This window comes from Musca domestica, unplaced genomic scaffold (assembly GCF_030504385.1).
Source record: "Musca domestica strain aabys unplaced genomic scaffold, Musca_domestica.polishedcontigs.V.1.1 46, whole genome shotgun sequence".
NCBI classification, from domain to species: Eukaryota; Metazoa; Arthropoda; class Insecta; order Diptera; family Muscidae; genus Musca; species Musca domestica.
This window is the reverse complement of record NW_026712336.1, coordinates 7,217,491-7,232,002: the sequence shown is the minus strand read 5'-3', so window position 1 is coordinate 7,232,002 and position 14,512 is coordinate 7,217,491. Positions and strand designations below refer to the sequence as shown.

General features: G+C 30.5%; 1 protein-coding gene across 11 annotated transcripts in view; it reads left to right on the top strand.

The window, feature by feature from the left end:
- Positions 1-14,512, top strand: part of LOC101900996 (protein muscleblind) — a 277,915-nt gene that overhangs the window by 204,592 nt on the left and 58,811 nt on the right. For 8 of the 11 annotated variants that reach the window (XR_009343172.1, XM_059127643.1, XM_059127644.1 and 5 more), the window contains one exon: positions 11,795-11,983. The exons of the other annotated variants lie outside the window; for them this stretch is intronic. Coding sequence is in view for 7 of the 8 variants with exons in the window: in XM_059127643.1 (XP_058983626.1) it covers positions 11,795-11,983 (189 nt within the window). In the remaining variant the exon portion in view is untranslated. The remainder of the gene's footprint in view (positions 1-11,794; positions 11,984-14,512) is intronic. 11 annotated transcript variants of the gene reach the window in all.

Here is a 14,512-nt window from a genome sequence, read left to right as displayed (position 1 = left end):
ATTTTAGAACCAATTAGTATTTTTTTTACAATTTTGGTACACATTTCCGAAATTTCCTCCATATGTAATCTAAATATCAAATTCAGAATATGAATGGCGACCCTAATACTAAATTTCAGATTTCAAAACTATTTGTTCAGCCAATATTAAATTGTATCAAATATAGTACTATTTAGTACTTTTCGTGCATTATAGTACACATTTTCAAAACCACCTTCATATGACCAGGCTACACATGAACAGCAACCCTTATACGAAATTTTAGATTTCAAGCACTATCTGTTCACCAAATATCAAATTATACCTAATATAGCACTATTTGGTACTTTTCGTGCATTTTTAGTACACATTTCCAAAATCACCTCAATATCACAAACCTCCAACCTTAATTCTCGTACCAAATTTCAAGATTTGAGCTCTCTCCGTTCACATAATACCAAATGGTACCATTTTAGAATTAAGTACAATTTTAGAACTTTTCGCAACCTTAAAGTTCGAATTTATAAAAATTCTTTTCATACATTTATCCGCCACTCCATCAGGGTCTATTATTCCAAATTTCAGAACTCTAGCTTTCCATTTGCCCAATACAATGTATTGAATTTTCAGAACATTTTAGTACTTTTCGTAAATTTCCAAAATCCCGGCCACTTACTTCACAACTCTTTTATATATATAAATAAATATGAAAAAATATTTTTATATAAGTATCTAGCAGGATGTAAACCAACCTGCAAAAAAATCTAACTATAAGTCCTGATCTTGGAATAGCCCTCAAATGACGTTAGATATTGGGGCTCTAGCCACATTTTCCTCTTGAAGGAGGGGCTGTAAAAATTTGGTAATAGGGTGCCCTTTAAAACTATCTCGCAATGATATATAGTTTCGAATTGTAGGTATTTTGAAGTCAGCCGATTGTATTTTCAGAAATTTGGTAATAGGGTGCCCTTTAAAACTATCTCGCAATGATATATAGTTTCGAATTGTAGGTATTTTGAAGTCAGCCGATTAGGCTACATGAGCTTTCTCGTTATTGAGGATAGCAAAGACTTTGACCAGCTCAAACTAAAGGCAGCTATTACTTGTTCAATTTATCTGTTTGTATATTCCGCAACGTTCTTCATTATCATTGAATTATCCAGTTGGAGTGCCTCTTCATAAATTCGCAATTTTTCGTTTATTCGTCGCACCTTTTCGACTCACCATCACCGCCACCACAACTACCAAAAACACAGAAAAAAGAAACATATTAAAATTTACTTCCTTTGTGCAAACATTTTCATTAACTATTTACACCAATAATTACACTCAATTATCACATGTTGTTGACAATTTCCTTCCATGATTTACCCGCTTGAAAATATACACACACACAAATAAACAACAGCAACAACAACACCAGCAGCAACAACAAAAAAATGAGGAATATATGCATATCCTTGCAAAGCAGAGATACACACAGCGAGAGAAAGAGAAGCATCCGACATTTATTGTTTAAACAAACAAACAAAATCCCTCATTTCATATATACAACTTAATTAACTCAATATATGCCAATGGATGGATGGACATTATTATTTAAACATAAAAATATATAAATATTAATCGCTTTTCGTGTTTAATGACAATGCCGGCGATGCTGCCGATGATGATGATGTTGTTGTTGCTACCGCTGTTGTTGTTTCGAGTTCTGTGGATATTCAATTCAAAAGCTGGATGGATTCAGGCTATGGCGGTATGGAAAATGAAAATGTAATGCAAATAATATGACTTGTTTAATAAGTATTAAAAATGCCTAAAAATATGCAATGCATAATGGCCATTGCCCAACGGTTATTTATTTTGCCAGCTCATCCTCTTTTAAGTAGTTTTCTCCCTCTCTCTCTCACTCTCTCTTACCTTTGTCCACCATATTTTATCGCGCAGTTTTATGCAGTCACAAAATTAATTTTTATTAAATTCACACAATATGTCGATAATTTTATATCATTAATAAATTTAAAATAAGCATATAGAAAAACATATGCATGCGTATGCACGAATATGCATATATTGGCATTTTATGAGGTTTCAATGAACAACAAAATTGCAACTATTGAATATCGATTAAAAATGGATTAAAATTTATTTGAATGATAGCGTGGTAAAAAATATTTTTTCGTGGTCGTATGGATTGTAATAATGAGGGTCGAGCGATAATTGCTGGAAAATATTATGATATTTCTAGAAATATAGAAATTTATACTTTAAGCTATAAATGCACTCAGGCTAAATTTTGATATTAGCTGGTCAATAAATAATATTTAGCGAATCCTTTACCAAAAATTCGTCAATACATTCATATGACAATAACCAATAAAAAGTATGATCCCCCATATATCACATTACGTAGCTCTGAATATCCTTGGGGATATATTTTAGATCGGAATATAAAGTTGAAAGAAAAATCCAGAATGCAAAGTGATGGAGGAAATATTTTGAAAACAAAAAGCATTTGGAAAAAAATTCTTTGAAAATGAATTTTCATTCACCAAAATATCAATATCCGGAGGTACAGGCTTACGAGTGATAAAATAAATAATAAGCCTATTACCGCAGTCTTCTGCCACAGAATACAGAAATCGTTACCAATTCTGTTTATCTAATTTTAAACGATTCTGCAAAAAAAATGGCTAAAATCATCAGACATTTAATATCGGAAATTAGCCAAACTTGGGAACCTATATAGGCAATAGAGGTAGAACCCATTACAAACCCTAAGCATTTTCTTTAGAAAATGAATTATAAATCATCAGAATATCAAATATTTTGTGGTACTATTAATAGAAACCATTTCCTCCACAGGGCGTAGAACCCATTATATAATCTATGAAGCGAATTTCAAAAAATCCGTTTAAAAATGTGTCTTAAATTCCAAAAATACCAAATATCGGGAGGTACTGTGATATGGAGACTATAAGAAAACGTGAACCTATAAAGACGAGATGTATAATACAATACGAACTCTAAATAGCGAATTTTAAACAGTTCTGTAGAAAATGGTATCTGAATCGTCCAAATACTGAATATAAAAAGGTACAGGAGGCTCGTTTAGGAACTGAACCTGCCTATTGATAAAATATATATGTATTCAAAATGTAAGCCTTCTACTTCCATTGGTTCGAAATATAGCCTGATGACAACAGACAGATGGACTTCGCTAAATCGACATAGATTTTTACGCTGATCAAGAATATATATCCTGTGTAAGGTCTAATATGAAAAGTTAGAGGAGTCGCAAACGGAATTATATACCCTCCATAGTATATCCATGGTGGAAAATACCAAAATCAATGGTTATTACTTGGAACAAAAAATGTTTTAAATAATTTTAAAGATACTAGAATCCTTGAAAATTTAAAATCTCAGACAATATTATTAAAAAAAATTCTTTTTTAACTTATCGAGCATTATTTAAATGTTCCTTTTGTCTAAGATGTCTAAGAAAAAATTTTGAAAAAAAAAGAAAATAAAAAAATCTGAAAAATTCTATCATATATAAAAATATATTCCCGTAGTTATAGATGAGAATAAACTTTATGAAATATTTTCAAAGAAATTAGAAAAGTCTGCGAGAAAACCAGGGTTGTCCTGAATATGAAGCTAGACTCCCCGATATAGAGCTTTAGATGTTGGCCGAGACAATTAAAGTATTTCTATAAACCTTGATATGTAAAATGAGTGCATTGGTTTCATTTACTTAAAAAATCAGGAAAATTCTATCAAAAATTGTAAAAAATGTCAGTGATTATAGGTCAGAAATTTCTTTAAAAAATATTTAAAAAAAAATTAGGAATGTCTTTAAGAAAATCATTTGACGTAGTTTTATAAACCTTAATATGGAAAATGAGTCCATTGGTTTCACCTTAATTTTTCTATTACTGTACCTCTCTTTATCGCACATTCCTCTTGCACCAATATATTCCTGTTATATATTGCTTAATATTTTATAGAAATGTTTTTTTTTTCTCCTGTTTAAAAATCCCGAGCTTGCAAATACTAGTTTGCTCTAGCTTTTCCCCCCAAAGTAATTTCTATCAGTATTTCCATATAGCTTTTGATTTTTTCCCTTGCCTTTTTTGTTGGCTACACAAAGCAATATACTTAATGTACAACAATCTTTCTATTTCCATCTCTTAGAGTACACAAAAGAAAATATATTTTATAATTATGGTAATTTGAAAAAATATCGTGATGCTACCCTAGCTTATTTTATCCCAAATATAAAAATATTAAAATTTATATAGAGTACATTTAGAATAATTACAGGCATAGCTGGTAATTACACTAAAAGTAAATAGTAATTTAATATCTCCACTATTTTTCTTATAAATTATAGTGCTTACTGTTTTCTTAAAAAATAAAAAGAACGAATTGGTCGTATGAGACATATCAAAAATCATACGCTACGAAGTACTTAATATATTTGTTTTTGAATTTATTAGATTAACTCAATTGATAGAGCTAAAATCATTAATTCAGAGCCCAAATCTCGAACATTTAATAGTTATTAAAGGAGAATATGCTCATAAGAATTCCAGAGTATATCTAAATTTTTTTTATAAGATTTTATGATGATGGTTGATTCAGGGAATCGCATAAGTAATATAAAGAGTCTTAGGCATACAATCAATGTAAATCATTAGCTCATTAATCGGGGATATATAAATTTTCCGTTCAATGCAATTGAGGATTCTTACTTGTTTCTTGTTTATAAATAGGGGGGGTGCAAAGGTTCGTATGAGCTATATCAATACTTATACGGTCTTAATCGGTCAACTCAGAGCAAAGCACTAAAATTTAGTAGTCATGTATCGAGAATATCTTCATAAGAATTTCAGAGTATTTTTATATGATATTTGTAGATCCAGGGAATCGCATAAGTAATATCAAGAGTCATTGCCTACATGAAATAACATACATAAATTGTACTTGCAATACAATTGAGGAGTCTCTGTTTCTTGTTAATTATTAGGAGATACAATGGGTCGTATGAGCCATATCAATACTCATACGCTAAGAAGCACAAAGTAAATTTGTTCTTAAATTTATTAAATCAAGTCTACTATAAGAGCAAAATCGGTAAACTCAGAGCACAAACCATAAGAATTTTTGAGAGAGTAGGTAAAATTTGCATATGATGAAATATCATTAGTAACTGTATGTGCATAGGCCCTAAATTTTGTAGATGCCATAATCAATGTAATTCCTTAACTCATTAATCGAAGCTATATAAACTTTGCTTTCAATACAATTAAGGATTTTCTTTTTAATTATTAGGGGGAACAGGGGGTCGTATGAGCCATATCAATACTCATACGCTAAGAAGCACATGGTAGATTTGTTCTTAAATTTATTAAATTAAGTCTACTGAGAGAGCAAAATCGGTAAACTCAGAGCACAATCCAGAAATTAGCAGTCATATATATGAGGATTTTCACAAGTTTTTCTAATAACTATGGGCCCAAGTAATCTCATAAATAATAGCAATAGTCTTACGTACTACATTTCCAACATTTTGTAGATGCCATAATCAATGTACATCTTTACCTTAATAATCAAAGATATGCCTTTTTAAGGAATTTTAATGAACATTATTGCACCACAAACGAAACGGGGTTTCTATTCCTGTTTTAAGACATCGAAGAATTTCAATGTCTATATTCGAAAATTCAATATTTTTCAGATGATTTTATTTTATTTTTGAAAATGGACTTTTCCCTTTCACAAAACTTTTGTAGTTCCTAACTTGACAGCTCTTCGCAAAGACTCTAGTCTTTCAATACTTCAGTTATAGGTAAACTATGGCGTATGATGCTTGTCAGTACTTATATGCACCCAGGTACCTTGAGATGTATGATACATACATATATGTTTCATTTTAGAAATTTCCATAGCTTCAAAAAATTTTTCTCGATCACAAAATATTTGAAGGTTCTTATTTTACAATTCTTAATGAAGGCTCTGTTTTTCAATATTTTAGTTATAGGTACCTTAGGACGTATGTTGCTTGCCGGTTCTTATCCGCATACTTAAACATGTTTCATTTTAGAAATTTCTATGGTATTATAACAATTTTGGAAGATACGATTTTTCCCCGATCTCAAACATTTTGTGGGTCCTACTTTTTCAGTTTTTTTATGCAGGCTCTATTTTTGTATAGTTAATTTAAAGGTACCCCGGTTTACAGTTCTTAATTAAGGCTATATTTTTCTGACGTATGATACATGCCGGTACTTATCCGCATCCTTAAACATGTTTCATTTTAGAAACTTCGATGGTATTGGAATCATTTTGGAATAAAGGATTTTTCCCCGATCTCAAAGTTTTAGTGGGTCCTACTATTATAGTTTTTTATGCAGGCTCTATTTTTTCAATAGTAAATTTAAAGGTACCCCGTATCACAATTCTTAATGTGAGCCCTATTTTTTTCTATTTTTTTAATATAAAGGTACTCCAGGACGTATGATATATGTTAGTACTTATAGGCATTTGTAAACATGTTTTATATAAGAAATGTCTATGGCATTATAATAATTTTGGAAGAAAGGATTTTCCACAAACTCCACATTTTTGTAGGTCCTACTTTTACAGTTTTTATGCAGGCTCTATTTTTTCAATAGCAAATTTAATGGTACACCGGTTTACAATAGTTTATTTATGGGTATCCCAGGACTTATGATACATGTCAGTACTTATACGCAATCTTAAAGAAGTTTTATTGGAGAAATTGTATTTAAAATAATTTTGGAAAATATGATTTTTCCACGATCACCAAAGTCTTGCGGGTTCTATTCTTACTGTTTTTTTTTATGTAGGCTCTATTTGTTCTATACATTAGTTATAGGTACCCTAGGACGTATGATGCATGTCAGTACTTATACGCAGCCATAACATATTTTTGATTTTACTTAATATTCCTTCAGAAATTTATATAGTATAATAATATTATTTTCTGAACAAAAAACCTTATCTTGCAATTTTCCAATAATTACAATTTATAAATACTGTCATTTTTGTGAACATATGCGTTAGGTTAGCCAGAAAATGCTAGCAAATACAAACAATTGAAATATCTTAAAACATGTCTTAAACGAGCTTTTAGTCTATACAGTATATTTTACAGTATATACAAACAAACAAATACAAAAACACACATACATTCTTATACACAACATTGCTTAAACAAAGGCAAATTTCCCAGAAAATTTTAACATTGTTTTAATTTTTATTGTTTCCTGTAGCAGACAATCTTCCTCCTTGCTGTTTTTCGAAAAGAAACCAAAAAACAAATTGATTGTCTTAAACACACACATGTGTATATGAATCCTTGGACTTAGTTTCTTTTTCAGTTTTTACTTCCTCCATTGTTTTTTGATTTCTTTATCATATTCGAGAAAATCATAATTTCCAAATAAAAAAAACACAAACAATTGTATTTTATAACAATCAATTGATATAATAATTTTCTAATATGCAAATGGGTAAATTCCAGTTTGCTACTTATGAGGAAAAGATAATGCAAAAAAAAAAAATTAAAAGAAAACACTTATATGAATGTGTGAAAAATAATTTCAGCCCGGAGATTTTGTTGTATTATTTAAGTGTATGTATGTGTGTAAATGTGCGCCAAAGAATATTGAATTTAATATTTATTTAAAATACATTTGCAAATTTCTCAAACGAAAACAACTAAATTATGTTTTGTTTCTTATTCTTATTTAAGCTTCTTTTATTAACAATAAATTATATATATTTTTATTTATTTGATTTAATATATTTTCTTTTTTCTTAATTTTATGTTTAAGAATTTATTTCATATACTGCTTACTTAACAATTTTCTTTTTTGTTTCTGTTATTTACAAAATCGTATTTCTATTCTATTATCTATGGAATTCTTTTGATGCCAGGCTTAAAGTGAAGTAAATGTGTTTAGAATTTTTTTCTTTTCTGAAAGAAACATATTATTGTGAAAGTAGCCATAAGTGCTTAATCGACATTTATTTTTAATTGATTTATTATTTGAAAATTTTCTTTCGATAACGATGCGAGTAGACATTAAAGAAAACGTTTGAAATAATGACCAATAGGTGGTATAATTGATTTTAATTGTTTCATACATGTAGCGTATGAGCAATAATGGGCAAATATTATTTATACGTCACCATACTGCAACTACTTAAAATATTTAGACGAGATTATATGTTACTATTACCGAGATGTCCTCTTTTCAATTCAAATAGTATTCACATAAAATATCGACTTCTCTTCTTCTCTCTGATTTCTTAGGAAAATGTTATTGAAAAAAATACAATTTTAACTCTATAAATCCTCTATGAAATATTAAATAATGGCCAAACTTGTTAAATAATTATCACTATGTGGTATAATTGATTTAATTGTTTCATACATGTAGCGTCTGTGCAATAAGGGGCAAATATTATGTGTACGTCACAATTCTGAAATTAATTAAAATATTTGGACAAGATAATCTGATACTATTTAATACAATATTCACATAAAACACAGACTTCTCAAATATAAATAGGTTTTCCTCAAGTCATGTCACAAGCTTTCTTCAAATGTTCTTGGATCGGTCGATGTGACGTATGATTTTTGTGAGTAATCATACGTCCATAGCACTATATCACATTTATTCATCTCGGCTACTTACGGAGAAATATGGCGATACCCTTTTTTTTTAAAAATAAAATAAAAGTACCTTATTTTCTCTATATAATTCTTAATAACATTAACATAACATTCTTAACGGTTACAATTTGGATTTCCGGCATAGGGTAGACTAGATTAAATTTCGAAGGTTGTTAAGCTAGTTATCAGGTTACCAGCACTATCGGTTGATCAGACTGATATTTAATAATTTATTTAGAACTAACAGCATAAAAATTGCATTAACGCTATTATGGGACCCACGTGGCGTATAATTGTTGTCAGTAGTCATACGCTATAAGAGCACCCGTTCACAATTTTTATAAAGGGGATCCAATGATTAATGTTGGTGATAATATTTTGAGAAAATAAACGAGATCGCTATCTCTACACAAAAAATTACTTATATTTTCCTAATTTTTGCTGTTAGAAGTAGAGATTTTTTCAAAAAATAAAATAATTTCATTAAATATTAATTTTACCTTAGCGCTCTAGGCGTTTTGGTATACATTTTGTGAAAAAAATGTGGAAACAAATCATACGAGTGTTGTCAGTAGTCATACTCTCCATGGTACCAGTTCACAATATTTATCCTAGACGAAAGCAAAATCTGTGGGCGTTTTCCCCAGGTATTCATGAGATTTCATGAAAAAGACTTTTTGTATGAGTTCTATAATTCGTGGCTTATATTAAAAAATAGTGACCTACGTCGTATAAGTGTTGTCGGTAGTCATACGCTCTATGTAACAAGCAGACAATATTTATTCTCCGATAAAAAAGTTTTGTAGAACTCATTCTCTTGGAGAATTCCCATTGTCGTGTAAATTATTGGACCCTGCCTAATACTAAAGTGACCCTTTCATTATTTTTTTTAGAAATATTAAAGCATATTCTTAGGCGTCCCCATGAAAATGTCTTCAAAGAATTATGACTAGAATTTTGCCTATGTTGCTGTAGAGTATTTTATCATTTACCACAATCCTTTCTACTTGTGGTCCTTGATATAGAAGTTGTTAGTGTTCAAGCAACTTTGTGACTTTTTTCCATTTATTTGTTAGAAATTTAGTCGCATAATTTTAGGCACTCCCATTAAAACTTCTTAAATGAATAATAAACAATCCTGCGTCCAAGAGAGCGTTCTTCCTCATTTTTCACTGTCATACCTAACTGTGGTTCTTGATATTGAAGTTATTTCAGGTTAAATAGGATATTTACTCGAGTACCTTGAAGTGGGATTTTGTAGAAACTAACCAAACTTGTCCAAACTCCGAGTGTTTTAGTTGACTTCCCCAAAAGAGCGGTAGTTCTGTGCACCGGCATTTTTTCTCAAAAGGGTTTTATTTATCTACTCATCAATTTTTTATTATTCAACTGAAGTTCTTCCTTTAATGTATTTTGCATTTTCATTGCTAGATACTGACCTTCCTCTAAATGATTATTCGAATGGGCAGTTTTTTTTTTCTCAATTCGTACTTTTTTTCCTGTGGTGACACTTCTAACAGGAGTTATAGGTGCTCAAATGTAGTCATTCTAAGGAGATTTTTTTAATATTCCGTCATAGCCTTTTCTCCAAGAAATTTTGTTCATTTTTCATATTTTTCCAATGGAATATTGTATTTATTCATTGTCTTAAATAGAGGAGATTTTGAAAAGCTAATCTAGAGAATGTATTGCTTTTAATATTAATATTTTTTTAATAGAATATTTCCTTTATACATAACTGGTAATGGAGGAGTCTTTAGAAGACTTATTGATTTCAAGAAAATAAAATATATTTTTTTATATTTTAACTATAGTTTCAAAATCTTTCTGATATGTAGATTTGTTTATGTTAGTGCTTACTTTTAGGTTATAGATTTATGAACTATAAATTTAATTTTAGTATATGGTTCCAAATATATTTCTGAGATATAGAAAAATTTTAAATAAAAAAAAAAATTCAAACACATTTACTTTAACTTTGCATATGCCGCCTAATTTTAACACCATCACACTATCTAACTATTATTTAAGCTCAGACAAGACAAACAACACACAGCAATTATTCTGAAATCTATTTTCGAAAAAAAAAACCAAAAAAAGAACAATTTTTTCAATTATTTTGTATATTTTTGTCTTTTCTTTTTTCTCTTTCTTTTATGATTTATGTACTTACTTCATTTCTTCACAACCACAACCACCACCACCACCAAAAACAACTATAATTTTTGTCATCTGTTTTGCCACTTCTACTACTACCACTACCACCACTACAACTGCCTTCTAAATCAAAATGCTTCTACGTTGGATGGTACTGCGAAAAAAAAAATCAAAAACACACAAATGATAAAAAACTACTCTAAAAAACTCACTTTGATTTCATTTCACATAAAACAAATAAAATAATTAATTAATTAAATTAAATTAATTTACTGGAAAATAAATTTTGCACACCATATTACTACTGCTTATATTGGAAAACTGATTTAAACAATATTGTCGCCAACGACGACGATGATGATGATGAAAAAAAATTGTTTAATTATACACAAATGAATCAACCATTAAATTAACTTCGCACAACAAACCAACAAAAAATGCAAAACTGAAATCATGGCAAAAACTCCTCATTTACGAAAAATTTCAATGAAATTTATTAACGTTTCGTTGCGTGTGTAAAAACATATTTGTGGCTGTATGGGTGTACTATTTTCGCATTTATATATATTTTTACAATATACGTATGTATACATATTTATGTTTGTGACACACATGCATACGTATGCACCAAAAAATGCCTGCACTCATTATGCACGCATTTTGCATTTGTGCGCGCACACACACACACCCCCACACCACAAATATAAAAAAAATAAATCACACGCACATGATTACTACTAGACTGCACCTGTTTCCGTTTCCGCTGCAACTTTGTCACATCACCACCACCAACAACAACAACAACATCTGCAACAACAATTACAACAACATCACCTACAACAACCACCACCTCAACATCATCAACAACAACAACATCAACAACAAACGACTACCACCACCAATACCCTCAACGGCTCTGCACTTATGGCCACTCATCAACAACAGTCGCTACAACAGCAACAACAACAGCAGCAGGCCCAGCAGCAACATCATCAACAGCCAGCTATGGCTAATGCTGCAGCAGCAGCTGCTGCTGCCAATGCTGCAGCTGTGGCTGCCATGTCTTTGGGCCAACAACAACATACCCTTGAAGTGGGCAAGAAACGTGCCGCCGATACAGACATGTTTCAATTGGTATTTTATTTTGTTTTCTTTTTTTCTCTTATTTTCTTTTTTCGTATTTTCTTATTGTTTGTTTCTCTTTGTTTATGTTATACGTTCGTTCTTACTATTTTAACATATTTTCTTGTTGGGTTTTCTTATACATGTATGTTAGTTTGAGTTGGAATCCGTTGAACATACAGACATACAAGTATTTTATTTGTTCAAGTATATGTGGTTAATTTGTGTTTCTTTAGAATTTTCAGTTCGTTAAAGTAACTATGGTTTGCAGATTTCATTTTGAAAATATATACATATATAATAATTAAATTAATAAAAAAATATTTTCTTAATTTTCTTTGTTAAATACTTAATATGCATGATATCACACCTAAACTTATATATAATTAAATAACTATGTATTTTAACTATTTTATAAAAATATTCCATATTCAAATTTAATTTTATGCAATTTTTATTAAACAAAATATTTTTAATAGATATGTAATATTTATTTATTTTAAATATTCTATAAAAAAAAAATCAATTTAAAAAATTAAGTTCCTTCTCTGCACTCAGAACAAGATATATACTAATTACGACCTTCATACTATTTAAAAAACAAAATCCGGAGGTATACACAATTTTATAAAACGTATAAAATAGTCCTGGATTCCGGAAAAAATTATATTATTTTTTGTTATTGTCTCTCGAGGCTCGTAGTATTTTACAGAAAATATTTCATCGGTAAATATCAAAAAATTTTAATACCAATTCAATTTTTTATTTATGGAAAGATAACAAATATTCTCCAAAATTTTTCGGAGCTTAGGAGCTATACAATTTTTTATAGTTATTTTAATATAGAGGCATATTAAATACTATATTAAAATAACTATAAACAATTGTATAGCTGCTAAGCTCCGAAAAATATAAGGCAATATTTGTTATCTTCCGTGGGACATGAAATAATTGTATTGATCCCTCCGACCCTTTTGAATTTTGTAGAATATTCACTAAAGTTTGTCTGAAGTATTTTTTTAGAATTTTTTTCTTGGTCATTTGGACTTTTATAGAGCCCTGTGATAACTTTATTTTTTTTTGATAACTATTCATGGGTCGCAATTATAATCTCACATTAAGTTTTTCAAAAAATATATTTCATAAAATTGTATGGGCCCCAAAGGTCTACAGTATATTAAAGGCAATTTTTCAGTGCCCCTCTAGGCCTTAAATTATAAAAAGAATAACTAAAAATGTTGTAAGTTCGGCTAGGCCCTTCACAATTCGGAAGGAATGCAAATTTCCAAAAAAATAAAATCAGTTTAAAATTCCGTTAAAATCTTAAATATACCGTATGTAGCCGCTATATTAGGGTCTATATATAAAAATACCGATCATATGGGGGCTATACGAAGACGTGGACCTGCACAGACAATTTTCTGCCATAGGCTGTATTATCCATTACGAACTTCAAATACCAAATTTTAAACAATTCCGGCGAACAATGTTGCTAAAATCATCGAAATACCGAATATCGGGAGGTTCCGTTATATGGGGCCTATACGAAGACATGGACCTGCACAGACAATTTCCTGTCATAGGCTTTAATATCCATTGCAAACTTCAAATATCGAATTTGAAACGATTCCGGTGAATATTGTCGCTCAAAACACAAAAAATACGGAATATCGAGAGGTACCGTTATATGGGGGCTATACGAAGACGTGGACCTGCACAGATACTTTCCTGTCAATGGCTGTAGTATCCATTACGAACTTCAACTACCAAATTTGAAACAATTCCGGCGAACAATGTTGCTAAAATCATCAAAATACGGAATATCGGGAGGTACCGTTATATGGGGGCTATACGAAGACGTGGACCTGCACAGACACTTTTTTGTCAAAGGCTGTAGTATCCATTACGAACCTCAAATACCAAATTTGAAATAATTCCGGTGAATAGTGTCGATAAAATCATCAAAATAGCGAATATCGGGAGGTACCGTTATATGGGGGCTATACGAAGACGTGGACCTGCACAGACACTTTTTTGTCAAAGGCTGTAGTATCCATTACGAACCTCAAATACCAAATTTGAAATAATTCCGGTGAATAGTGTCGATAAAATCATCAAAATGGCGAATATCGGGAGGTACCGTTATATAGGGGCTATACGAAGATCTGAACCTGCATACAAGGTTTTTTGCCACAGGTTGTAGTACCCATTAAGATCTTCCAGTACGAAATTTGAACGATTCCGGTCAATAATGTTGCTGAAATCATCAAAATACCGAACATCGGGAGGTACCTGTCATAGACTGTAGTATCCATCAGGAACTTAAAATACCAAATTTGAAACATTTCCGGTGAATATTGTCGCTTGAATCACCAAAATACCGAAAATAGGGAGGTACCGTTATATGGGGGCTATATCAAAACTTGGCCCATTTTCAAAACCAAAAGTCCTGAAGACATAATATACATTTGAGTAAAATTTTATCAACCTACTTCATTTCGTTCGGAAGCTAGAGTGATTTCCACCGGCGGTCAGACGGAT